We start from the raw sequence: 23,930 nt of genomic DNA, 5'->3' as shown, positions 1-23,930 counted from the left end.
ACTAGGGGAACACCGCGCTCTCGTGTATCCGTATTTTTTATTTTTATTTTTAATGTATATCTATATTTTATTTTTATTATTATACATCTAATATTTTATTTTTATAATTATTGTGTTTTTTTATTTTTTTATTTTTGCTATTAAAATATATCTAATATCAATATCTGCCAAGATAATTTTTCAGTTTACATCATCAATTAAAGATTCAATAAAAAAAATCTTATATAATAACGTGGAATAAGTAAATATGATCTATATCAACTGAAATAATTAGGTTCAACATTAACTAAAAATACATTAACCGATGTGAACCATAAAAAACCCTTATCAACGTAAATGTTTATATTTAGTGATAATTAAATACTTTAGAAAAATTAAAAATTTAATAAATTTAAAGAAACCATTTCAAAAGTGAAATAATTTAAAATGAAAATAATCCAAATTCACCGCATTAATCTTCCAACAGCTATAAATTTGTTTATCCAAACACATTGTAAAAAGGGTAAATGTTTATTTTAAAATTAGAGATGAGATCATTCAGAGAGTTAAGTTGCAATATTTCTATTTTACAATAATTAGCTTGAAAATTATGATCAATTGATGATGAATTCTTATTTATTTTCATCATCTCCTTAATACTGAAGAACAAAGAACACTATTAATCTGGCTTTCTAAGAAAGTAGTATGTAAATCCTAACAAATATTTGTCAAAACTGATTCAGCATATACGCGCATGTTTGCATAAAATTCAACATGTTGTTTTCTTCAGAAAAATAATTTAATAAGCAGTTATGCATTTTTTAGCAATCGAGCTTCATGTTGGAAGACTTCTCAAAGTCAAGTTTTGAGACACTAACATCCTTCTTGGAAAAACGCGTTTTCTAGGAGAAATTTGTACATAGCAAGAGAGGGACGCGTTTATAATCTTAATCAATTTTGATTCTATACAGAGCTGAATTAATTTTCAATAATAAATTGAAAAATATAAGCATACCTAGTAAAAATTGTCTCAAACTTCCAAGTCATGACTAAAATATTGTTCTGGTGGTCCACAATTACAGATTGATTAATCTCCAACTTCTTCACACATTTAATGATGGACAAGATCACACATTTAATGATGGACAAGAGTAGTGGTTTGAGAGTTGTGTTGACCAATAAACTTCTATAAATCATATAACAAATAATAATAATTATTGATAAAGTATTTTTTTTTTTTTTTTGAGATAGTTCTCTTAGACCCGTTTCTTAGCACTAGTAGACAGTCATGTTAGACCATTAGATGGTGTTGATAGACTGTGATTAGACGGTCTAGTTAGATCGTTTGATGGTCTCATTAAACTGTTTAATGGTCCTGATAGACGGTCTTCTTAGATTTTTTATGGTACTATAGACTATTATGTTAGCCTTTTGATAGTCTTGTTAAATTGTTTTTAGACTTCTTTTCCTCTGGGTCTATTGTGTTTGTTTAATGCCCCCTTTTTCCTTTTCGGCTTTCCTTTTTATATGGACAACTCCTTTATGAGTAAGCATAATTTTCTATAATGAATATTCTTCTTCTTTCATCTACAAGATGTTTCTTTTCTTTCTTTTTCTTTCTTTTTCTTGCTTACTCAAAATCTTGGGTGCAAGTTATGTACTTGTCTATGCAACATAGACACTTATCTTCTTTGAGTGTTTCAGTTTCCACATTGTTGTTGTTAGATCGTCCACAATAGTTTTTGTTATGGTATTAGAGTTATTATTTTGAAGAGTTATGTTTCTGACATTTAGATATGGTTGAAGAACAATTGACATAAAGTTTTCTCGACCTTCATCCTAATGAAAATCCGATCACACCTCTTGTCTCGTCAGTTTGATTCTTCAAACTACCATTCTTGGAGTAGATTGATGGTTACGACTCTAAGTGCGAAGAACAAAATCGAATGTATTCTTGGTACAAACCCTAGACCAACAAAGAAAGATCCAAATTTTTCTTTTTAGAGTCGCTGCAAAAATATGATTGACTCATGGTTAGTCTACTTGTATTTGTTCCTATTAGACAAAGTATCATTTTGATTGATATGGCGTCATATATTTGGAACAATTTGAAAACATGGTACTCCCAAGGAGACCTTTCGCGTATTTTAGATTTACAAATGGAGGTCACCTCCTTAAGTCAAGGTGATCTCAAAATCACTGAGTATTTCACAAAACTAAGAACCATTTGGGACAAACTTGAAAACTTTAGACTTGATCCGAATTGAACTGTCAGATGAAATGTTCTTGTTCTGTTTCTTTCATTATTTGTCAAAGAAAACAAGATGATCAAGTCATGCAATTTCTTTGTGGCTTGAATTACCAATAACATAACATTAGATCACATGTTCTTTTTATGGAACTTTTACCTCTTATAACGAATTCTCTTTTATTTTGTGGCTCAACAAGAAAGACAATTAGCTAACAATGCTTCAATTTCAAAAAGGTTAGTTACAATGTTATTCATGTTACCTGGTCATATTATGGGAAGAATGGACACATTGAGTCAGTCTGTTATCGAAAAAATGGTTTTACTAATCAAGACAATAAGTTCTCTAAAAAGATAATTAATAAAAAAAATTATACTCATTGTGGGAGGAATGTGCATATAATAGACTCTTGCTACAAGAAACATGGTTATCCTCGAGACCATAAGTTCTACATTGGGAAGTCTTCACAAATTAATAACATAATTGTCCCTGGTGAGAATCTACCCAAGAGGAATCAAAATGGAATTGAACCTTGAGATGTTCTTCTTACACCACATCAGTATCAAATTCTCTCTGAACTCTTCAAGTAGACTATCAACAATATTCCTTGAAATTCGGCACAAGTGAATCAAGTTAGATCTTTTTTTCTCAACACAAATAACCAGATATTTGATCTATTACTAAATGGTAATATTCCTAATCTTCACTCTTTAAAGACTTTTATATATCTTTGAATATTAAATTATGGTGTCATTGATCATGCTTGAATCTCTTTATCTGAATTTTCGTCTTATCACCGCATTAAACCTATTCACATAAAATTGCCTAATGGTCATAATGTATTTATCAATCTTTCTGGAGCTATGCATTTTAATAACAAATAATCTTAACTGTTATAGATAATTATTCTCATTTTACAAGATTTTTTTTTTCCTATGCATGCAAAATCTAAGTTCATAAATAATCTTATTAATTTTGTTACATATGTAGAAAATCATTTCAAAACTATTGTTCAAACCATTTAGACTGATAATGGAATTAAGTTTGGTATGAAAAATTTCTTGTCAACCAAAGGAATAGTTGTATGAAAACACCAATACCTTCTAAATGTTACATGTGTCTTACTTTTCCAAGCTAATATGCCCTCTCTTTTCTAGAATTTTCCTTCTCAACATGCAACCTTTTTAATAAATTGTATACCTAATCTATGGCAAACTTTGTGACATTTTCATGATACGTGTTTTTGGGTGTTTATGTTATTCTAGCACTATTATTGCAAATAGAAAAAAGCTTGATAGTCATGTTGTTCCTGGTATTTTTCTTGGTTTTCAATCATATACTAAAGGTTATATTTTCTTAATCTTAAAAATCACAAAGTTGAGGTCAAGACATGTAATATTTTATGAGAATCAATTTCAATATAAATTGAATGTTGATGCTTGCAAGAGTTTCAACAATTTATCTCTACCTATTTCGAAAAATTATGAATAAAACTATGATAATTTTGTCTTGCAACCTTAACAATGTGATGTTGTTGTTTGTGACAATGTGGAGGAAAAAACTCCCAATGAGATTTTAGACACCCCTCCTAGACGGTCTACTTGCAAGAGAAGACCACCAACATACCTTGAGGATTTTCAAATTACAAACAGTGTGAGTTCCATTTACCGTATACAATCATTTCTTTCTTACAGTGTTTTATCCTATCATTTTAAAAACACTATTTTATCTATATCATCAGATATGGAACTACACAATTATGCAAAGGCTTCTAAGCATTCTTGCTAGACTCAAGACATGAAGGAAGAAATACAAGCCTAGAAGCAAACCAAACTTAGAAAATTACTTCTCTTCCTTCTAGAAAAGTTCCTATTGCCTATCGTTGGGTATACTAACACAAATATGATGGATCTATGGAGAGATATAAGGTTAGATTGGTTGCAAAAAGAAACACACAATTTGAAGGTTTGGACTTCATGGATACTTTTGCTCCAGTGGCCAAGTTAACCACCATGCGTATGTTGTTAGCCCTTGCTGCTACCAATAATTGGATATTAAAACAGTTACATGTTAATAATTTTTTTTTCATGGGTATCTCCTTGAACAAGTATATATGAAGCCTCCACCTGGTCTTGTTGTTCCAAGTGGTGACAACGTCTGTAAACATCAGAGATTTATCGGTTGCAACAAGTTGGACGCCAAAGGTATGCAAGCTATCAAATACTTTACTTTTACACAATGATGTCATTTGTTCGGTTGGCCATTCTTTATTCTTGAAACTTGATGGCAACACAACAACTGCTCTTCTTGTTTATGTGGATGACATTGTGCTCACTATAAACAACCCTATGATGATCAATCACATAACTCACTTATTGGATCAACACTCACTACTAGAAAATCATTAAATAGAAACAAATTTTAGAGACAAAAAAAAATTAGTTGATATTTTGACTAAATTATATATTATTTTAGAGACTAAAAAAATTGATACCTAAATTAATTTTTATTATTGATAAATAGTTTTTAAATTGGTGTCTAACTAGCTACCTAGGTTTTAGCTACAAATTATTTAGATTCTAAAGTTGGTAGCTAAAACCTTGGTAGTTAATTAGATACCAATTTAGAAACTATTTATGAATAATAGAAACTAATTTATATACCAATAATTATTTTAGTCTCTAAAATAGTATCTAATTAGTCAATATAACAACTAATTATTTTTTGTCTCTCAAATTGGTTTCTATTTAATGATTTTCTTGTAGTGACTTTCGGATCTAGAATTTAGGTGATCTCACCTATTTTCTCGGTCTTGAAGTGGCTCAGAACAAAACTGTATTTCATCTCATCCAAAGAAAACATACTTTAGATCTTCTTCAAGAAACTAGAATGTTAGATTATGCTTGTGTGCTAACTCCAATGGTGCATTTTTCTCATCTCTCAGCTAACAAAGGAGTCAAACTGAATGAAGAAGAATCATTCGTCTATCGCAGACTTATTGGATTACTGCTATATCTCACTAATACAAGACTTGACATTGCTTTTTGTGTCAACAATCTTAGTCAATTCGTCTTAGCACCCACCAAGGATCTCTAACAAACAACTTTCCGCATACTTAAATACTTAAATAATGCCCCTAGATCTGGTATCTTCTTCCACGATAATAATTTTATTCTATTAAAAGCTTATAGTGATTATGATTGAGCCACCTGCCCTTAAACAAGAAAGTTTGTTATTGATTTTTCCATCCAAGAAAGAACAAACTATCTCCTTTAAGATCTTCAAGTTCCCTATACGAAACCAATCATTTTATACCGAGACAACAATTCTGCTATCCCTAAAATCAAGTGTTTCATGAAATAATAAAGCATATAAAGATTGATTGTCATATCTTACGTAAAACTCAATGCTGATTTGTAAATATTTTGTTTTTATATACACTGAATTAATGTTAAATATTTTTTTTATATTTAATTAAATAGAAATATTAACTTTTCAAATAATATAACAATACAACAAGCACACCGGAAAGTTTGAACTCGGAAAGTGTAGTTTTGTTTCCAAATTGAAATGCTATAGTTGACTTGACCTAATGAAGCTCTTCCGTTTCCTGTTAATTACATGTTCTTTTTTAACATGCAGAATGTGGCTGCAAAAATAACAACTCATTCAAAGATCACAGTGAGAAGAAGTAAATTTTGTTTACCTCATTGACACGCCCATATTGGAAGATAACAATCACAGAACTGGTGCAACCTTACCTTGTTCAAACAGCAGTATGCTAGATGGGGGTATCAAAAGCAGCACCAGACTTAGACAATCATCATCATGCTCATGTCCACCCAGAATGGTTAAAATTTCACCTGAGCCTTCTTCTTCCTCTTTCTCTTCTACAGCACCTCTTAAAAGACACGATGTTTTCATCAGTTTTAGAGGTGAGGACACGCGCAGCGGCTTCACAAGCCATCTCTATGCAGCCTTTCAGCACAACAAGATCCAAGCCTTCATAGATAACAGGCTTCACAAAGGGGAAGAGATCTCTCCCTCTATTTTTGAAGCCATCAAACACTCCAACCTATCTCTGGTTGTTCTCTCCAAGTACTATGCTTCCTCCACCTGGTGCTTGCGTGAACTTGCCAAAATACTTGAACTCAAGAAACGTGGAGGACACACTGTGATACCTGTTTTCTATAAGATTGATCCTTCCCATGTACGGAAGCAGACTGGAACTTACGGGATGGCGTTTCAAAAATATCAAAGAGATGTTAAACAAAACATGGCCATGTTGCAGAAATGGAAAGCTGCTCTCACTGAAGTGGCCGATATAGTTGGGTGGGAATTAAAGAATTTTAGGTAACATATATACTTTTTTCCTTTAGAAATCCCCAGTCTTATTTTCTTTCTTGAAAGACATTCATATTTAGAGTTACTATGCTAACCAGATAAATCAATAAGTGTACGAGTTTGGACAAATAGTGGAAGAGAGATTTCAGTAACAGTAACAAAGTCCTTAAATTTTTGAAAAGGTAATTGGATGGTCAAATCAATATTATGGGAAGATGAATTACATCTTTTCACTTCTGAAAATACTGTAAAGCACTTGTGATTGTTTCATGTTGTGATGCGCATTTCACCTTACATATATTCTTTTTATGCATATTAGGACGGAGTATGAACTCATTGGGGAAATTGTCAAAGACGTTATGCAAAAACTAAACCATATGTATCCCACTGAAGTAAAAGAAACACTTGTTGGAATTGATCAAAATCTTGCTCCTATTGAATCTTTATTAAGAATAAGGTCAAAAGAAGTTCGCATAATTGGAATTTGGGGTATGGGTGGATTAGGCAAGACAACCATTGCGGGCGCTTTATTTGCCAAATTATCATCTCAATTTGAAGCTAGTTGCTTCTTGGCAAATGTGAAGGAAGAACATGAAAAGCAAGGACTTGATTATTTACGCAATAAACTTCTTTCTGAGATATTAGAAGATGTGAATCCCCATATAAGCACTTCCAAAGTGAGAACTACGTTTGTTATGAAGAGGCTTAGACAAAAAAAGGTTTTGATAGTGCTTGATGATGTGGACGATCCAAAGAAACTGGAATATCTTGCTGCACAACATGATTGCTTGGGATCTGGTAGTAGAGTCATTGTCACTACAAGAGACAAGCATGTCCTTAGCAGAGGGGTAGATGCAATCTATGAGGTTAAGGGATTGTCCCTTCATCATGCTGTTAGGCTTTTTAGTTTAAATTCCTTCGGCAAAACTTATCCTGAAAGGGGCTTTGAAATGCTATCTAAACAGGCGGTTGATCATGCAAATGGAAATCCACTGGCTTTAAAAGTTTTAGGTTCAGTTCTTCATTCCAGAAATGAGCAGCAATGGGACAATGCTCTGAGAAAATTCAAGAAGGTTCCTAATGCAGAAATTCAGAATGTCTTGAGATGGAGTTATGATAGATTAGATTATGAACAAAAAAACATGTTCCTGGACATTGCATGCTTTTTCCGAGGAGAAAATAAAGAAAATGTTATAAGGCTACTCGATATTTGTGGTTTCTATGCATATATTGGTATAAAAGTGCTTCTAGAAAAAGGTCTTATAACATTTTCTGATGAAGGTAACGTGTGTATGCATGAATTGATACAAGAAATGGGTTGGGAAATTGTTCATCAGGAATCTATCAATGATCCTGGAAGGCGTAGCCGATTGTGGGATCTTAAAGAAGTCTATGATGTATTGAAAAATAACAGGGTAAGAAAGATATACTGACTCCCCTTTTTGAAAAATGCTGCAAATCTGGTTAGGTGTGACACTTTTTATTAATTGTAATTCTTGTTTGTCAGGGAACTGAAGCAGTTGAAGGCATAATCTTAGATGTGTCTCAAGTAAGAGTCCTGCTACTGAACTATGAGACCTTCTCAAGGATGGTGAATATGAGATTTCTCAAATTCTATATGGGGAGGGGTAGGAAATGCAATTTGCACCTTCCTTCAGGTCTCGAATCCTTGCCTAATAAATTAATGTACCTACAATGGGATGGATACCCTTCTAAGTCTCTGCCATCAACTTTTTGTCCTGACAACCTTGTTGTGCTTTCCATGATGGAAAGCCACGTTGAGAAACTTTGGGATGGAATCAAGGTAATTTATTTCACTTTACAACAGGTCAAGTTGCATGATTGTGCTATTAAAGCCTTTTTTTTCACTCTTTGTTGCTGCAGAGTCTTCCAAGCTTGAAAGAGCTCAACCTCCGTGCCAGCAAAAATTTAACTAAGCTCCCAGATTTATCTCAGGCACCAAATCTTGAAACTATAGATGTTTCCTATTGCACTAGTCTGCTTCATATTCCCTTATCTATCCAACATGTCAAGAGGCTTCTTCTGTTTAACTTGGAATCCTGCAAGAGTCTCAAGAGTCATCCAAGAAACATTCACTTATCTTCTCTTGAAATGTTCATTCTGAGACGCTGTTCTAGTCTTGATGAGTTTCCATTGACTTCAGAGAACATGACACGCCTAGACTTGAGAGAAACAGCAATAGCAGATTTCCCAGAGTCTGTTTGGCAGCATCTGAACAAGCTTGTTTACTTGAATCTGGAATCCTGCAACAAACTCAAGAATCTTACAAGCAAGATTCACTTAAAATCTCTTCAAATTCTCAATATGAGAGATTGTTCAATTCTTGAAGAGTTTTCTGTGACTTCGGAGAACATGGAATACTTGAATTTGAGAGGCACATCAATAAAAGAATTGCCAACATCAGTTTGGCGCAATAACAAGCTTTATACTTTGGTTCTTCATTCCTGTAAAAAACTGGTGAATTTTCCTGAAAGACCAAAACTTGAGGATTTACCTCTCGTATCCTCCTCTGAAAGGCCAAATATGGATGAACTATGGACTTTGTCATCCTTAGCAGATTTATCACTAAAAGGAAGCACTATTGAAAATTTACCTGCAAGCATCAAAGATCTTCCTAGTCTAAAAAAACTTACCTTGACTGAGTGCACGAAGCTGCGGTCCTTACCAAGCCTTCCACCATCCTTAGAAGACTTATCCTTAGATGAAAGTAATATTGTGTGCTTACCTGTAAGTATCAAAGATCTTTCTCATTTGAGAAAACTTGCCCTAATGAACCACAAGAAGTTTTTGTCTCCACAGGATCATCCACCATCTTTGAATGAAATTAAAGTCGATCCACATCTTGTGAGCATGAAAGGTCTTTCTCAACTACAGAAGTTTCCTCAGGTTAAGTGGAAAAGCTTTCATTCTCTACCAGAGCTTCCACCATTCTTGGAAGAATTTTCACTAAGTGAAAGCAATATTAAGTGCATACCTGAAAGCATTAAATATCTTTCACATCTGAGGAAACTAGCCTTAACAAAGTGCACGAGGCTTCAGTGTTTACCAGAGCTTCCGCCAACTTTGGAAGATTTGTTTGTAAGTGGATGTGACATTGAAAGCTTGCCCATAAGCATCAAATATCTAGTTCGTCTGCGAAAGATCACCTTAATTGAGTGCAAGAAGCTCAAGGCTCTACCAGAGCTCCCACAATGCCTGCAATCATTGTGTGTAGCTGACTGCAGATCACTCACGATTGTTCAAAGTACAAAGAATATCTTAATAGAAGATAGATATGCATTCTATTATAATTGCATAAACTTAGACCAAAAGTCGCGCAACAATATCATTGCAGATTCGCCCTTTGAGGCAGCATATACTTCTTTGAAAGAAAGAACACCTCTTGGTCCTCTTATTTCTATTTGTTTGCCAGGAACTGAAATCCCAGACTGGTTCAGCTACCAATCAACAAGTTCTTCACTGGACATGGAAATTCCTCTAGAGTGGTTTGTTGACTCGATGTTCTTAGGTTTTGCTCTGTGCCTTGTAATTGGTGGTTTCCAACAGAACAGTTATGAAGGGTATGATCCAGATATCAATTGTTATCACTTTGTAAAATCTGCCTCCTACTCTGGCCCCAGTGTTCCCTTTCTTGGCCATTGCACAACTGTAATGCAGGTGCCAAGAGGTTTTAATTCAGATCATATATTTATATGCTACTATCCCACTTTTAATGCCTCTATACCGCAAGACATCAAGGATTTAAGCTTGTACTATGATGCCAATAACCCAAGACTGAGAGTAATCTTTAAATTTAAGGGTCCATCTCAACGGTTGGACATTGTTAAGAAGTGCGGGGTCAGACCTCTTTTGATTGCAAATACTGAGAAGCTTCACGTAGAAAGTGAACAGCAACCTGAATAGAAGGAGTATGAAAGTGAAACTAGGATTTTGAAGAAAGATATTAGCTGAGAAGAGAAAGAACCACGGGGACAACCTCAAGCAAAACAAATGTGAAAGAGAGTACATCTTGAAACCATGGGTAGGTATAAAATCTGCTTTAAACCTTATTTTTCGTGCATTCATTAGTACCGTACAGTTTCCATATGATAGCACTGCAACTCCTGATACGAGGGAAGAAAAAATAAATAAAACTACCACTTAAAACTTTTCCTAATTGGTACCATCATTCATAATGTTGTCACTAATGAAATGAATGATATTATGAATGATGATGGCTTGATAACAACACTATCATAAAAAATAAAAAAACTACCCATTCTTTACTAGTTAATTATTGTTTCAAAAATTATTTTCTAACAAAAAAGCTCTTAGAAACTGTCAAGCAATAATTACTTTAGATTAAACTGAACAAAAATCCATTAATTTTAGAACATATTATATGCCAAATGTAAAGCTGACTGAACATGTAATTTTTCAGGAGAACTTTCAGTATTCCAGTGACCATCCAGTAACCTGGCCTCATTCCTTGCAGAGGTCCAAAACGGTTAGTCTGTTACGAATCAATGTCTTCAAAATGTATAAGGATACATATTTTGTCTTCAAAAACATTTTCTATTTCCTTTCAAAAGGATGGAATCTTCAGTGCGTTCTATGTTACAGCTATGAGCAATCTGACATTTTGAAGGTATAGATAAGTATGAAGGACATGAAAAACTATAATCATCGTTTTAGCGCAAATGAACCTATGATGAAATTTCAAACTTAAAAGACCTAATAATTCATAAGTAACATAAACCACCACGCTAACCGAGTTAATGACAGGACAGTGTTAAATAACGCTAATTGGACGATTTCATTATTAAACAAATTTCACTGCAGTCTAGCTTAAAAAATTTGCTCATTCTCTTTTTTATGTAGAACCCACGTGAAATCACCTAATGATAGAGTTTCTCCTCAAACAAGTAGGTTTGCTTTGTTGGTAACTAGAGAGCTAAAGATAGTTCCAGTGTATTGAACATCACATGAAGAAATTAATAATTTATTAAAAAATGAAGAAATGATAAATAACATGCTCTCACAGACTAATATAAACTCAGATACTAATACATTATCATTATATAATGCTAGTTTTGCTTTACAAATTTTTCTGTATATCTTAGCTATCTTTTAGAGGTGGACTTCAACCCAGTGCTTCTTCACTAACACAATAAAATTGTACAACTGCATGAACAAGACCCTGCCGATGTTTTCTGGACTGTAATCTGAGTGGAATCTCGAGACAAAATTGGTGGAGGTTGACATTCATAGTAACTCCAAACATCGGATACATGCATGATTAAAAAGTCTAGACACAAGGCTATCTGGTTCAGGGATGAGAGAAAATGTCAAGCTGTTCCAGAAATGGAATGTCAATGATTTGTGCAGGATATTTTCAAGCAGCACATCTTGTTGAGCTTTATCAGTCTCTGTTGTCGGTGCAATAAAGTACCTGTTTACAGTTTAATTAAAATAAGGTACACAAACACAATAAAGTAAACAAAAAACCAAGGCAGTATTACTCTCCTAATTAGATTCTAGCAATAAAGCCAGCTAGTGAAAATGCAAACACGTGTAATTTTATTATTCAGTACTAATCCATGGAAGCAAATGTCAATTTACCTTGATATGTTCAGAGAACTAACAGGGAAGAAAATATAAGAGGGTTCTACTTTCAACTTCAAGTTGTTGACAGATTTATTCTCCTCTGCCAAATATTTCCGTGCAACTCTCGTCAACAGATCAGCACCATTCCCTCTCAGACTGGTATCATCGTACGTCATATAGAACTCTTCTAAGCACTCCTTTATGAACAAACTGCATAACAAACGGTCAATCTTAAAGTACGACCAACACTAAATTAATTGCATTTGCACCTATCTATCACTCTCATTCTATATGATTACAAAAGGATAGAGAAACACATTTCAATCAGAATGTCTACAAATTAATAAAAAAATTTAGTCATGATATTTGAAATGTAACCATACTTGTAATGAAATTTGTGGTAGTATCTAAAAGTTCAAGATATCCCGCATTACTATTCCTAATACAAGATTTGCATCTTCCATTCAACCCCGTATTAATGATAATAAACAGAATTCTACTTTAGGGAGCTAGTTAAAGGAAGTTAAATGGAAGTGAACTGCCAACAGCAAACAGTTAAATGGAAGTGAACGCACATGCAGCCTTGGTTGATAGGAATCAGTGGAAAGCCCAAGTGAGCATTTCGAAAGCCAGGAGAGAAGTTAAGACTTCAGCAACAAGATAACTTAGTTAAATAAATAAGGGGAAACAAGGGTATATAGGACATTGTATTTTGTGTGAATCGACCAAGCAAATGCCATAGTTGTAAAAGGGAAAACATTGTTCTGCTCATTTTCAGTAAAATAATCCTTTTCTTTTCTCTATTTCCATAGGGGATTGCTCCCCATGCCTATGCACGGAAGGAAACACAAGTGCTGCAATCAGAAAAAAAAAAGGCACTCAAAAATAAAAGAGACATCGACAAAAGATAAAGTTGTGCTTCTCCATATGACAGTTATGGTGGCAACAACAAAATTGAACAAGATAGAAATGTTCACATGTTATGATTTCTCATACTCATGCATAATTGTCACATTCTCAAGAAATTCTCATAAGGAATATAAAATAAATAAAAACCAACTTAACACAAAAATATTATGGAAAGAGTACCCAACAACAACCAACTCTTATCCTGTTGAGACGCAAGAGAACAAACAAAACCACAACTCTTGAATTAATGTAGCCAGTCCATGACAGAATAGAATTAGGACATTCATGAAATGACCCTCACTTCAGTAGCTTCCTTGAAAATCATGTTTAGAAAATGAAAATATTCTGGAAATATAGAGCATGGAAACAATACCTGTGCTTTTGAAAAGCCATTACAGCACCATTCAAAGCTCTTCCAGCACCACGATCCTCCATACCAACACAATTATTAAGAAGAGAAATTGGCTTCAAAACAATGATATCTGAGTCTAGATAGATCCCACCGTACCTGATAAAACAGGAAAAAAAAATGGCATTGGCATAATTGAACCTTACATTTATTTCCAATAAAAAAAACATCCGAAACGATCAGCTCACAGCCTACTCCAACATATATCTATATAACTATCTATCTATCTCTATCTCTTTCTACATATATATATTACACACAAACACACAGAGCAAAACTGAACTAAACACAATCAGCATGTCGAGCACTTCACCAAATTATTATACAAATATAAGCATATAGCTAGCCACCTACTAGCCAAGACAACCATGAAAACCTACTTGTACAGAGCAGCTAGGCGGATAAGCTCGCTGTAATGAGTGGAATAGAACTCCGTCTTCTTCCATTCAAACCACACAGAAGCAAAAATGTGAGCAGGCGTATCCTTCAGCAACTCGTCGAGATTTGGCATAGCAACAGCAACTTTGTAACTGGTAAAAGTAAGTCCTTAAAATTCAAAAACACAGTAACTTGCACGGCAAGGAAGCAAAAGCTAGACCAAGAGAAGCAACAGTTACCCATCCTTAACAAAGCTATCTTTGAAGAAATCAAGCTCAACCATCTCAGAGAACACAACAACACAAGCAGCAGGGTGATGAAACAGCAAACTCTCGAGGCCACGCTGATGCCGAACAGTGTACATCCAAGGAGGTGAATTCCACACGATAAACACCCTGGTAACACATTTTCCCACCCTGAAAAACGCATCCATGAAGGTGTTGAATGGCAATCGCAACGGCAGCCCAGGATAGTAACCCCAAGTATCCCCATCCGCATATATATGATTCTTCTTAGACTGAGACCTAGCACCAATGACATTAGCATCATTCTGAATGCTTGATTCACCACCATTGATACCTGAATTCATAACTTCCTGAATAATCTCGTGTTCATTATTATTGTTGTTGTTGATGGTGTTATGATTCAAGGTTCTGCGTTCTGCGCCTACTTTGGTGACGGGAGTGGGTAGTACATTGATGTTAAGTGGAACCTTCTTTGTACCAGGGAAGGGGACTTTCTTGAACTCGTGGATCCACCACTTTTGGACCATGCGGTCGCCTCTGGTGAGCCCAGTGGCGCCGACAGCGTCGGGATCCTGAAGCAAGGGGTTGTTCAGGGGATTCAACACTTCGAAGTTGGATCTGAACATTCTATCTTTCCTGAGAAACACGCTTTTCTTGTCGAACCATTCGCCCCAGCCGTCCCTGAGGGGAGAGTTTTTGAGGAGCAGCGCGTCCTCCATTGTGGCGACGCGCGTGACCATGGTCCTGGTGGCGTCATCGACGGGGACATCGTCGGAGGCGAAGGCGGCCTTGGAGGGGTCATGGTCGGGGACGGATCGGAGGGGTAAGTTGTTGTCGGTGTGCGATTGGCGGAGGGAGGGAGGGGAGAGGAAGGACCGGCGAATGGAGGCGGTGAGGGGGTCGAAGTAGTAATCGGGAGAAGGGTTGAGTGGGAGGATAGGAGGGTCTAGGGTTTCGTCAACGAAGTCAACCTCGTCGATGGGGTCATCGGCGGCGAAGAGGTCGGCGGAGTGGGAGAGGGAGGGGCGGGGGAGGTGGTTGGAGTGAGGGTGGGAGCGGGATAGGCGGGAGTAGAGGAGGGAGACGGAGAGGAGGAGGAGCACCGCGGAGATGACGGCGCAGAGGTAGGCGCCGTAAGGGGAACGGCGCCGAGATCGTAGCATTTGACTGAATTCCGCGATCTATGTCAAATGCGAAGGAAAAACCACATTCTTGTTTGACTCTATTCTAGTCTAAATGTCTTCTCTTCTTCTTCTATTCTTCTTCTTCTCTTCTTCTTCTCTTCTTCTTCTCTACTTGGACACTCCCATGCACATTTAGGATTCTAATCTCCCTTCTTCACCTTCAAGTGGCAACCAAAGCAATCACTTCAACGTCGTTTATTCACTCACTCTTATAACCAAAATTTAAATTTTCTCTCACTCTTTTTTATTCTTTTAAATCGATATAACATCCAAAGGGACATGGACATAACATGCAAGAATAATAAATTTTACAATAAATAAATATTTACGTCACATAAAATTTTATATAGATTGAAATTCATTGACGCTATAAAATTAAAATGATAAATTATTATAGAGAAGTATTATATACAACCATTTTATCATACTCAACTATGTATATTTATATATATATTAATATACACAAAGCTATATAAAGATTTCGCTCGAGAATTGAAGGAGTTGGATGGATTATGGTGAATTAATTTTGTTTTTTAATTCTCATATAAAGAAAGTTTTTAATATGACACGCGATTTGTTAAAAATGTTTATAAAGGCTTCATGTTTGAAAAGTTTCTCATTGTAGATTGTAGTTTATATAACATCTAGTTTAAACAAACTTAAAGAAAACGATGTTTACATTCTAAGTTTTTAAATTGGTTTAATGGTAAAGACTATTTGAATAAGTTTTACTTCTAACTAAACATTTAAGTATTAAGTATTATTTGGAAAACAATCATTATTGGCTAAAACCTAAGTATTTCTTGAAATAATAGTCACTATTGGTTAGATAACTTAGAATATTGTTTGGAACGCAATCACTCTTGATTATACTTGAGTATTACTTGGAAAGTAGACACTTCTAACTAAGGGTTTCACAAAGAAAGGAAGTGATATATGTTTTGCTTACTAGATAGAGAAACACATCTTTTAACAAATAGCATATTTGAACACTATACTAGTTTTCTAAAATGAACATGGACATTGTTCTTGAGAATATTAGGGCACATAAAACTTTGAACAACAAAAATGATAGGGTTTTGACAACTCTTGATCACTTGTTATTTTTCTACAACTTGGAATATTTCTTTAAATAAGGAGTTCAGAAAAGAGTCATTGTAAATCCTTTTATGTTCATTGAAAAAACTTCATCAAACATTCGTTTGTTCACACAAGAACATAGACATGCATTAAATGTGTTTCATGCAATATCAAATATTTATCTCTTCTTTAAGCAACATTTTTGTAGCTGACATAAATTATTAGGTCTAGGTCAGAGAGCTTTCAACCAAACTGGAGAAAAGCATAGGATCAAAATGTGCTAACCTTTTCATAATTGACATAAGGCATATCAAAATGTGTGTTGACGTGAAACAACTTTAGCACATCTTTGAAGAGATTTTTTTATGTTGACATGTGCTTAGTGAGATCTTCTTGGTAGACATGAAAATGAAAACCTTTTATGCAACATAGAATAAGCTCGTAAAGAATTTTGTTAGGTACAACCTTAACTCAAAACTATGTGCATTATCTAACAAAAACTTTGTTTATCAAACAAAGCAAGAGAACACATGTTATATTGTTTGTTAGATAAAACACTTTGCATCTCGCGTGATTTGTTTAAAAATTATTATCTTACATATGAAACATAAGCATACTTGCATTTTGTTGTTTAACATCACTTAATCAAAATTAATAAGGGTGTGTTGAACTTTACTCTAACAACTACTTCCAAACGTGTTTATGTGTTTATCTAGAATACATAATTAAGTGAGATTAACATGATAAATAGTAAAGTAAAATAGTTAATAATTGATCAATAATATGTTTCATAACAGTATTTCAAAAGTAATATGGAAATCATATTTCAAATTTAAGAAAATATCTTAATAAAACTCATGAAATTAATGTGCTTCACTGTACTCTTTAACTTTTATGTTAATATCCTATTAACCTAAAGTTGAATTTAAACATTCTTAAAGATGTCTCTCTTATTTATGAATTATGATATTTACCTTTTAGAGAATTCAAAATAAAGTACTCTCATATACTCTTAAGTCTTCATCATTGAATGATGAAGATTTGAGTATTCTTTAAGTAACAAAAATAGTTTACAATTTTTTCTCAAATAACTAATAAAAATATATTAAACTAAAAATATCTATATATAGGCTACTATTAAGAAATGCATGATTTTAGAAATACTCAAGTGATTGTTCAAAAGACAACATCATTCTTTACAAAAATTCATGGATTAGTGTTTCACAACTCATGACCCTAGATTGTTCCTAGGTCACACATATTATACCACAAAGAGGATAAAAAATTGAGATAGGAGAATCACTCACCTAAATAGAAAATAATTTGATAGAACTTAAAGAGGAGAAATGACAAGAACACAAGAAAAGATAGATAAAGGAAGAAACTGGTTATATTTGTGCCTTATGTAATAAAAAAACTTAGACTTCTCTCTATCCTTAACTACGTTTCACTCAAAATTAGAAAATAAAACAATTTAAGACTATATATACTTCCTTTGCAAAAGTCAATATGTTAAAGAAAAATCCAAATTACTAAGTAGATTGTTAAAAATCTCTTTGTCACCACCATAATTTCACTAATTGAATTCATTCCTGGTAGCAAATTCTGAAATTAGGATGTTTTTTAACAAACTATATTAGCTGAGGGACAATGAATTTTCTAAGAAAATATAATATTTTTGCTTATATTTTGAGGTGTAAAATTCGCTACATGAATTTTAAAGGCCAGAGTGGATTGAAAGAGGTTGAACAAATTTGGAAGAGTTGGACGAATTGTGCCAAAAAAACCAACTCCAAATTGATTTTCTACATAATATTGATGAGCAAAGCAAAAACAAAAATAGCTAACAAATTTTCTTTAATTAAAGACATTCTGAATTTGAGTTTAAAAGGTATTAAGTTATTTTTCTACCTAATACTATAAATAAGAGTTCAAAATGTTATAACTAATGGATGTAATTGTTTGAAGGGAAAGAAATTAATGTGCTGCAAATAATGTTATTTGCCTTTAATTGTACTTTACAATATCCATTTCTTTCAATTTTTCATATTCAAATATGAGACCCAAAGAGGATGTGAGTAGAATCCAAACATGTATTTTTTTTAAGTAGCTATGTTTAAAGGAAGAAAAACAATCAATGTAATGCAAATAAATGCTATGCAAATAGTGTTTCCCTTTAGTTAGTTTTTTCTTTCTTTTAACATTCATTTTTTAATGATGAAACTCAAAGAAGATAAATAAAAATAGAAATACCTTTTTTTATAATTATCTATCTTCATCCTCGATGTATTTCACATTTTTAATACAAAATAATTAAAGGAATAAAAGATACAAATCCTAAACTAAAAGAAAAAAAAACATTATTCACATTACATTAATTATTTTCTTCAAAAAGATAAATTTTAAAAATAAATTTTATTCGGTCGCTGACTTAATGACTTTACGGAACTAAAATTACGTAAATAAAATGTTTGGGACCAAAATAAAATAAAAACATAGGAAATCAAAATAGAATAGAAAATATTAACGGCCAAATAATTTATTAGGACCTAAAAAAACAACCATGTTTGTCTTACTATAAGTGTTAATATGTGGCTTAACATAGTTCATAGTTTAAAGAATAAAATCAATTCAGAGGTGGAGGAAAGCCTGTTTCATTTCTAGTAGTGTTTCTAAGATAAAATCACTTTATGGCATAAACATAATATAACACTAGTTGGAAATTAGGGGATGTTGAACTTCAAATATAAATATCGAACAGAAAGAAAAAAACAATAAACAAAGTGGAAATTACAAAAAGAGAAGAAAAAAAGTGGAGTATTAGTTGAATCAAAGCAACCAACAGAAATCTAAAATTTATCAGCAATGATTGATGGTGGGAGTTGCATTGCATGGAACAAAAGACCAAAAGCTTTCAAGGAGAACCATGTTTCCATTGTTCTCATTAAGTAAAAGGATAGAAGTTTGAAAACAACAAACTACCAAGAAATATATATGTTATAGAGTATGCCCAGATCACGTATCCCCATCTATAGTATTTTGTGGGATATGCCATTATATACGCAGCAAACCAATAAAGAGGAGGGCTGGCAGACAAGAAACGAGTAGCTACCTGTTAAATGTCAATTACCAAAAGTTATCAAGGATGCCTGTAATACTTTTCTTGTACTCAAATACAATTTAGAAAACTTCTCCACAAGAACTTCTAAGAGAAAACTAAAAAAATAAAATACAAAAAGTTTATCTAAAGATTAAAATTAGTTTATGCATAAGCTAATTTCTAAAAGTTTCATTCGTAATCTTTCTAAACCTTGTTTTTTTAACTTGTAAACAAACTAATTTTAACTTAAGGAAAAAAAATCATTTTTTTTTCTTTTTATTTTTGTCTTCTGGAAGTCCTCCTGGTAGAGAAGTGTGTTGCAACAAGTTCGTGTCGATTTTCATTACCCCATTTTTCACCAAGGACCAGGTCTTAAAATATGATGATTAGCAAAAGTTCGAGTTTAGATTGACTAGTTCTCTTAATATGAAGGACAAGAGCAGAATAAAAAAACATGATAGTTGACACTAACCTGTACATGCATGACAAAGAAAGCAGTACATGCCATGAATCCCAAGTGTAACAGGAATGGGAGCACAGATGCAGATAAGTATCCTGGCCATGCTTCTGCTGACTCGGATTCTATGGGAACAGTAGCAACATCTCCCTTGATCACATTCTTTCTTCTCCTAAGGTTTAAGTGTTCTGTTGCAGGAGTGAGTAATGTTATGGTTGCGACGGTAAGATATAAAGCCTGATTAAATATTCAAAGTCACAAGATTATGTAGGCATGCTTATATGATGTACAGAACAACAATGGATGAAGCAATTATGTATAGCTTGTAGCTCTGTACATATACAGCAGAAAGGAATGACAAGAATACCAGATAAACAACAAAAAGGCCAAACCGCATGGGAGAGAATGAAAAGAATACATAACGACATAAGAACTGTCAACTGTCAAAGCAGATGATTAAATTGTTATACCAAGTCAGTGAATTAACTATCACCATTCCTCACAGAGCAATGTACTTCCAAGTGTGCAAAGTAATTACAAAACACAATTGTATATTTGAGAATCATACCTTCTACCCTAACAGAGGAGGACTTCCCCACACTTCCAGCTTCTTTGGACCTTGAGAGATCAGCTGACAAAAACACAACTCCACAGCTCTTTTCTTCCATTGGAGCTAAAAAACCCAATGAGAAAAAGGTCTGAGGCCTTGACTTGGCATAATGGACAATTGAGCACAGTGCCAGAGACAGTATTGGGGATGCAAGAAGAAAGTTAGGCAACTGTTTCAGCTGAAAATATCTCAAGAAACCTACACCCCTGGACAATCAGAACTTAACAATCTTCAACTGGAAAACTGACTATTTAAATATCCAAGTTCCAACATTCTACACTACATAGAAAATACATCATAATAAATTGCATAGAGACACAGAATAGAGAATAATTATTCAGCCAATAGCATAGGATTAGCAAAATAAATCAACAGTACGTTTGGAACTTAACAGTGAACATACCAATATTTACTTTGAATGTAACTGTAAAGTAACGGTATCCTTGCCTTGCACCAGGGCCTTATTTCGTCACGGGAACGACCAACACAGATATTGTAATAGCCATAAGCCTGGAAAGCTAAAAATGGAGCGAAAATACATGCAGTGCGTAAAGCTCCAACAAAAATAATCTGCAAAGCCAACTGGCAAAAGGACAAAGAATCAATGAAGTATTTCAGTTTATAATTCAAGCTAGCAATGATTGAAAACCTTTTTCTTTTCAGTTGAAATGGAAATCAATCCTAAAACACCCTAACTACTTGAGCTACATCTATACCTCAGTTTACAAATGTTTCTTTAGCACTGATAGAATGGTGGTGAGGGGAAAGATTTAGGGATTCAAAGCAAAAATACAGAAAAAAAAGGATTTTATTAAAGGATCCTTCATCCATATCAGGCAATATAAAATTATGTGCAACACAGGGCAATTCAAGAGTGCCTAGAAACTCTCCCAGTAAACACTACAAACAATTCCCCTTCCCTCTCCTCTCAGACCAACCTCCTATTTATTCTAGCAGTGACAGAGTGGTTAATTATAAGTACTCTAACTGCTCTGAGTTAGTTACAACTTTATTTGTGTTTGAGTTAGTTATAACTACTTAACACTGTGAGTTAGTTACTATCTTTATTTCTACATACATTTTCCTAATGAGGGACCTTGTATCAAGCACATAGTCAAGAACACAAATTAAGCAAGGAAAGAAAATTATTAGTTCAGGACACATACTTTCTACTTTATGACCTATCACATGAAATATCCACTACTACAAAAATCCCACAATTTTTTTGTTTTGTTTTGCAGCATACAATATCACACCCCTACCACTTTGCATCCCCTATCTTCCACACTGAATATTATAATCATCTATGGTCATTTATAGTAAAATTAGCCATCAAACTCTCCACATATTGAAAAAGCAATATATTTCTTCAGGCTAACAGCCAAGTTCATTGAATTCACCTCTCTTTCTCCATCACATATCAGCAACCACATTCCTAATTTTGCAAGTGCTTAACATGGTTGCATCGAATTCCCAGACACAGAAAAAAGTTTCATCGTTAATCAATACAAAGGCAGTCATGTGAGACTGAATGCAAATGACATTTTCCACTCAGACTCGCAAATAATTTATTAAGATCTTATTTGGATAAATTTCCCAGTAAACACTTGCAGAAAAAGAAGATAAAAAAGGAAAAATGAATTGAATTTCTCCTATGGGTTAAAATCAATTTACGCATATCAAGATGTCAGATAAGAAAGCATCTACAAAATTAAGAGCATAAATTCATTTTAGCTTCCTATTTCATTGTCCTGTAACCTATGACACAAAGATCTGACACATGAATGAGATACAAAGTTATTCTAAAAATATATAGTATACAGCATTGTTAAGATACACATCTAGACACGTATACAAATTCATAAAACATGATTGTAATTCTGCAAACCTAAACTAAGAAACACCTCTTGAAATTACTAAAGACAAAATCATGATAAATTTCTTTCTACTACCTACAAATAGGAATAGCCATAATGAATCTCATTCCTTTCTTGACATCGTCCACAAAGAGGAAAACAAAATCCATTTTAGTTCATCAAGAGACAATGCTTCTACATTGCTAACTATGCATAACACCTGTTTTCTATGTCTCAAATTGTACTGGATTTTCATAAAAAAAAATTCAAGGCCCCAATGCTTCGCCTATACTAATGGTATAATTATCCGACAGCGATAAGTAAAGAAAATTAAAGCAAACAGATTTAAGAGAAAAGATTATCCAAAAGGGTGGGAAGGAACCAACAGGAAGACGCTTTTGGTGAAACAGGGCGTGAAAAGAGCGATGCATAGTCTGAAAACAGAGATAGCCAGCATTAAGCACGCCATTAGACCTTGCACAACCGGAGAGGGCGAAGAAAAGAACGGCCAAATTGTTTCCGCCGCAGACGAAGTGATACATCCCTCCAAAACACATAAGAGCGTACAAACTCTCGGAGTATCTGCCATCTCAGGAGAAATCAAACACAGAGGCAAGAAATCCAGAAACAGGAGCGAAAAAAAGAATATTTACATGGAGGAATAAAAGACAGAGGCGGGGTTGAAGCAGAACAAAAGAGTAGCCCTTAACGCAGTTTGGGGGTCCTTCAATAGGGTTAAGGAGAGTCTGTAGAAGTAGAGAGCAGCGAGAACGAAGGCGAGGTTGTTGATGAGGTAAGCGGAGAGAATGAAGAGGGGTGTTTGTGTGGGGAGGAAGGAGAGGAGGGAAAGAGAGAGGGGAAGGAGGGGGAGGAAAGCGAAGGTTTGCTCGTACTCGTAGCCGCATTGAGCTATGCGGAGGAAGTAGACGGAGTCCCAGACGACGGCGTTTTGGAGGGGGGAAGAGAGCGTGGCGTTGGGGGTGGAGAGGCACGGAGGGTTTAAGGAAGCGGATGTGTCGTAGGGTGAGAGAATAGTGCGAAAGAGGATGATCATGGCGAGGAGGAGGAGTCTGGAACATATTGCAGATTTTAGAACCAAGTGTTGGTGGAGATGCTCATGCTCATGCTCTGCTGATGTTTCCACCATTTTTGAATAGGAATCACCTCTCATTGAACACCCTTTGTGCTTTCTTAGGAATCGATAAATTAGAAAGACAATAGGACACTTCTGTAGCACATCACTCACCCCTACATCCACTAAACACAAAATAATAAAAACAATAAAAGGTTTGAACAAACCTTTAATATCCTAATATTATTTTGATTAAGTGATTCAACCATTAACATATAAAGTTAAAAGCTACACACAGCATTTGTCAACACTTCTAATATAAGCTATTTTAAACTCTAATCTAGCTAGCTATCTATTTTGTACGACATGCACTTTTAACTATTATTTGGTGAAAAATATTTTATTACTGAAAAAAAATAAATATTGTCAATTATTAGAGAGATTGTGTAAA

The 23,930-nt window shown here is 34.2% G+C and overlaps 3 protein-coding genes across 5 annotated transcripts; 1 reads left to right on the top strand and 2 right to left on the bottom strand.

Annotated features, from left to right (window-relative positions):
* The first annotated feature begins 5,881 nt into the window (after nucleotides 1-5,881).
* LOC137810866 (disease resistance protein RML1A) lies at nucleotides 5,882-11,221 on the top strand. Of its 3 annotated transcripts, none has more exons than XM_068612342.2 (5): nucleotides 5,882-6,581; nucleotides 6,892-7,987; nucleotides 8,080-8,376; nucleotides 8,457-10,614; nucleotides 11,014-11,221. In XM_068612342.2, exons 1-4 carry the CDS (start codon nucleotides 6,007-6,009, stop codon nucleotides 10,494-10,496), a joined length of 4,008 nt encoding a protein of 1,335 aa, XP_068468443.1. In that variant the 5' UTR covers nucleotides 5,882-6,006; the 3' UTR covers nucleotides 10,497-10,614; nucleotides 11,014-11,221. The 3 variants fall into 3 exon arrangements, with proteins under 3 accessions (XP_068468443.1, XP_068468444.1, XP_090154465.1); XM_068612343.2 differs by having other exon boundaries at nucleotides 8,457-10,618; XM_090298339.1 differs by lacking the exon at nucleotides 5,882-6,581 and adding an exon at nucleotides 6,669-6,754.
* Nucleotides 11,222-11,558: 337 nt separating this feature from the next.
* Nucleotides 11,559-15,528, bottom strand: LOC137810867 (alpha 1,4-glycosyltransferase family protein). The gene is made up of 5 exons (XM_068612344.1): nucleotides 14,115-15,528; nucleotides 13,878-14,027; nucleotides 13,462-13,596; nucleotides 12,195-12,389; nucleotides 11,559-12,024 (listed from the first exon to the last, which is right to left on the bottom strand). The coding sequence occupies exons 1-5, from the start codon at nucleotides 15,281-15,283 to the stop codon at nucleotides 11,838-11,840; spliced, it is 1,836 nt and encodes a 611-aa protein (XP_068468445.1). The 5' UTR covers nucleotides 15,284-15,528; the 3' UTR covers nucleotides 11,559-11,837.
* A 3,680-nt stretch (nucleotides 15,529-19,208) lies between these two features.
* Nucleotides 19,209-23,652, bottom strand: LOC137810868 (uncharacterized). Its single transcript, XM_068612345.2, has 6 exons — nucleotides 23,061-23,652; nucleotides 22,794-22,989; nucleotides 20,955-21,133; nucleotides 20,510-20,757; nucleotides 19,957-20,129; nucleotides 19,209-19,496 (listed from the first exon to the last, which is right to left on the bottom strand). The coding sequence occupies exons 1-6, from the start codon at nucleotides 23,576-23,578 to the stop codon at nucleotides 19,329-19,331; spliced, it is 1,482 nt and encodes a 493-aa protein (XP_068468446.1). The 5' UTR covers nucleotides 23,579-23,652; the 3' UTR covers nucleotides 19,209-19,328.
* Between the last annotated feature and the right edge of the window lie 278 nt (nucleotides 23,653-23,930).

The sequence above is a fragment of the Phaseolus vulgaris genome, chromosome 2 (genome assembly GCF_051622355.1).
Source record: "Phaseolus vulgaris cultivar YP4 chromosome 2, ASM5162235v1, whole genome shotgun sequence".
NCBI classification, from domain to species: Eukaryota; Viridiplantae; Streptophyta; class Magnoliopsida; order Fabales; family Fabaceae; genus Phaseolus; species Phaseolus vulgaris.
Note: the sequence above shows the minus strand (reverse complement) of the source record. Positions and strands in the feature narration are given on the sequence as shown.

Excerpts from the sequence above, each read along its gene's own strand:
- LOC137810867 (XM_068612344.1), bottom strand. The coding sequence starts at position 15,283 with ATGCTACGATCTCGGCGCCGTTCCCCTTACGGCGCCTACCTCTGCGCC. Across the intron at positions 14,028-14,114 it reads GATAGCTTTGTTAAGGATGG|TTACAAAGTTGCTGTTGCTA; the intron begins GTAACTGTTGCT and ends TACTTTTACCAG. Across the intron at positions 12,390-13,461 it reads ATGGCTTTTCAAAAGCACAG|TTTGTTCATAAAGGAGTGCT; the intron begins GTATTGTTTCCA and ends TTTGTTATGCAG.
- LOC137810866 (XM_068612342.2), top strand. The coding sequence starts at position 6,007 with ATGCTAGATGGGGGTATCAAAAGCAGCACCAGACTTAGACAATCATCA. Across the intron at positions 6,582-6,891 it reads TGGGAATTAAAGAATTTTAG|GACGGAGTATGAACTCATTG; the intron begins GTAACATATATA and ends TATGCATATTAG. Across the intron at positions 8,377-8,456 it reads AACTTTGGGATGGAATCAAG|AGTCTTCCAAGCTTGAAAGA; the intron begins GTAATTTATTTC and ends TTGTTGCTGCAG.
- LOC137810868 (XM_068612345.2), bottom strand. The coding sequence starts at position 23,578 with ATGAGAGGTGATTCCTATTCAAAAATGGTGGAAACATCAGCAGAGCAT. Across the intron at positions 21,134-22,793 it reads TTCACCAAAAGCGTCTTCCT|TTGGCTTTGCAGATTATTTT; the intron begins GTTGGTTCCTTC and ends TCCTTTTGCCAG. Across the intron at positions 19,497-19,956 it reads TCTTTGTCATGCATGTACAG|GTAGCTACTCGTTTCTTGTC; the intron begins GTTAGTGTCAAC and ends GACATTTAACAG.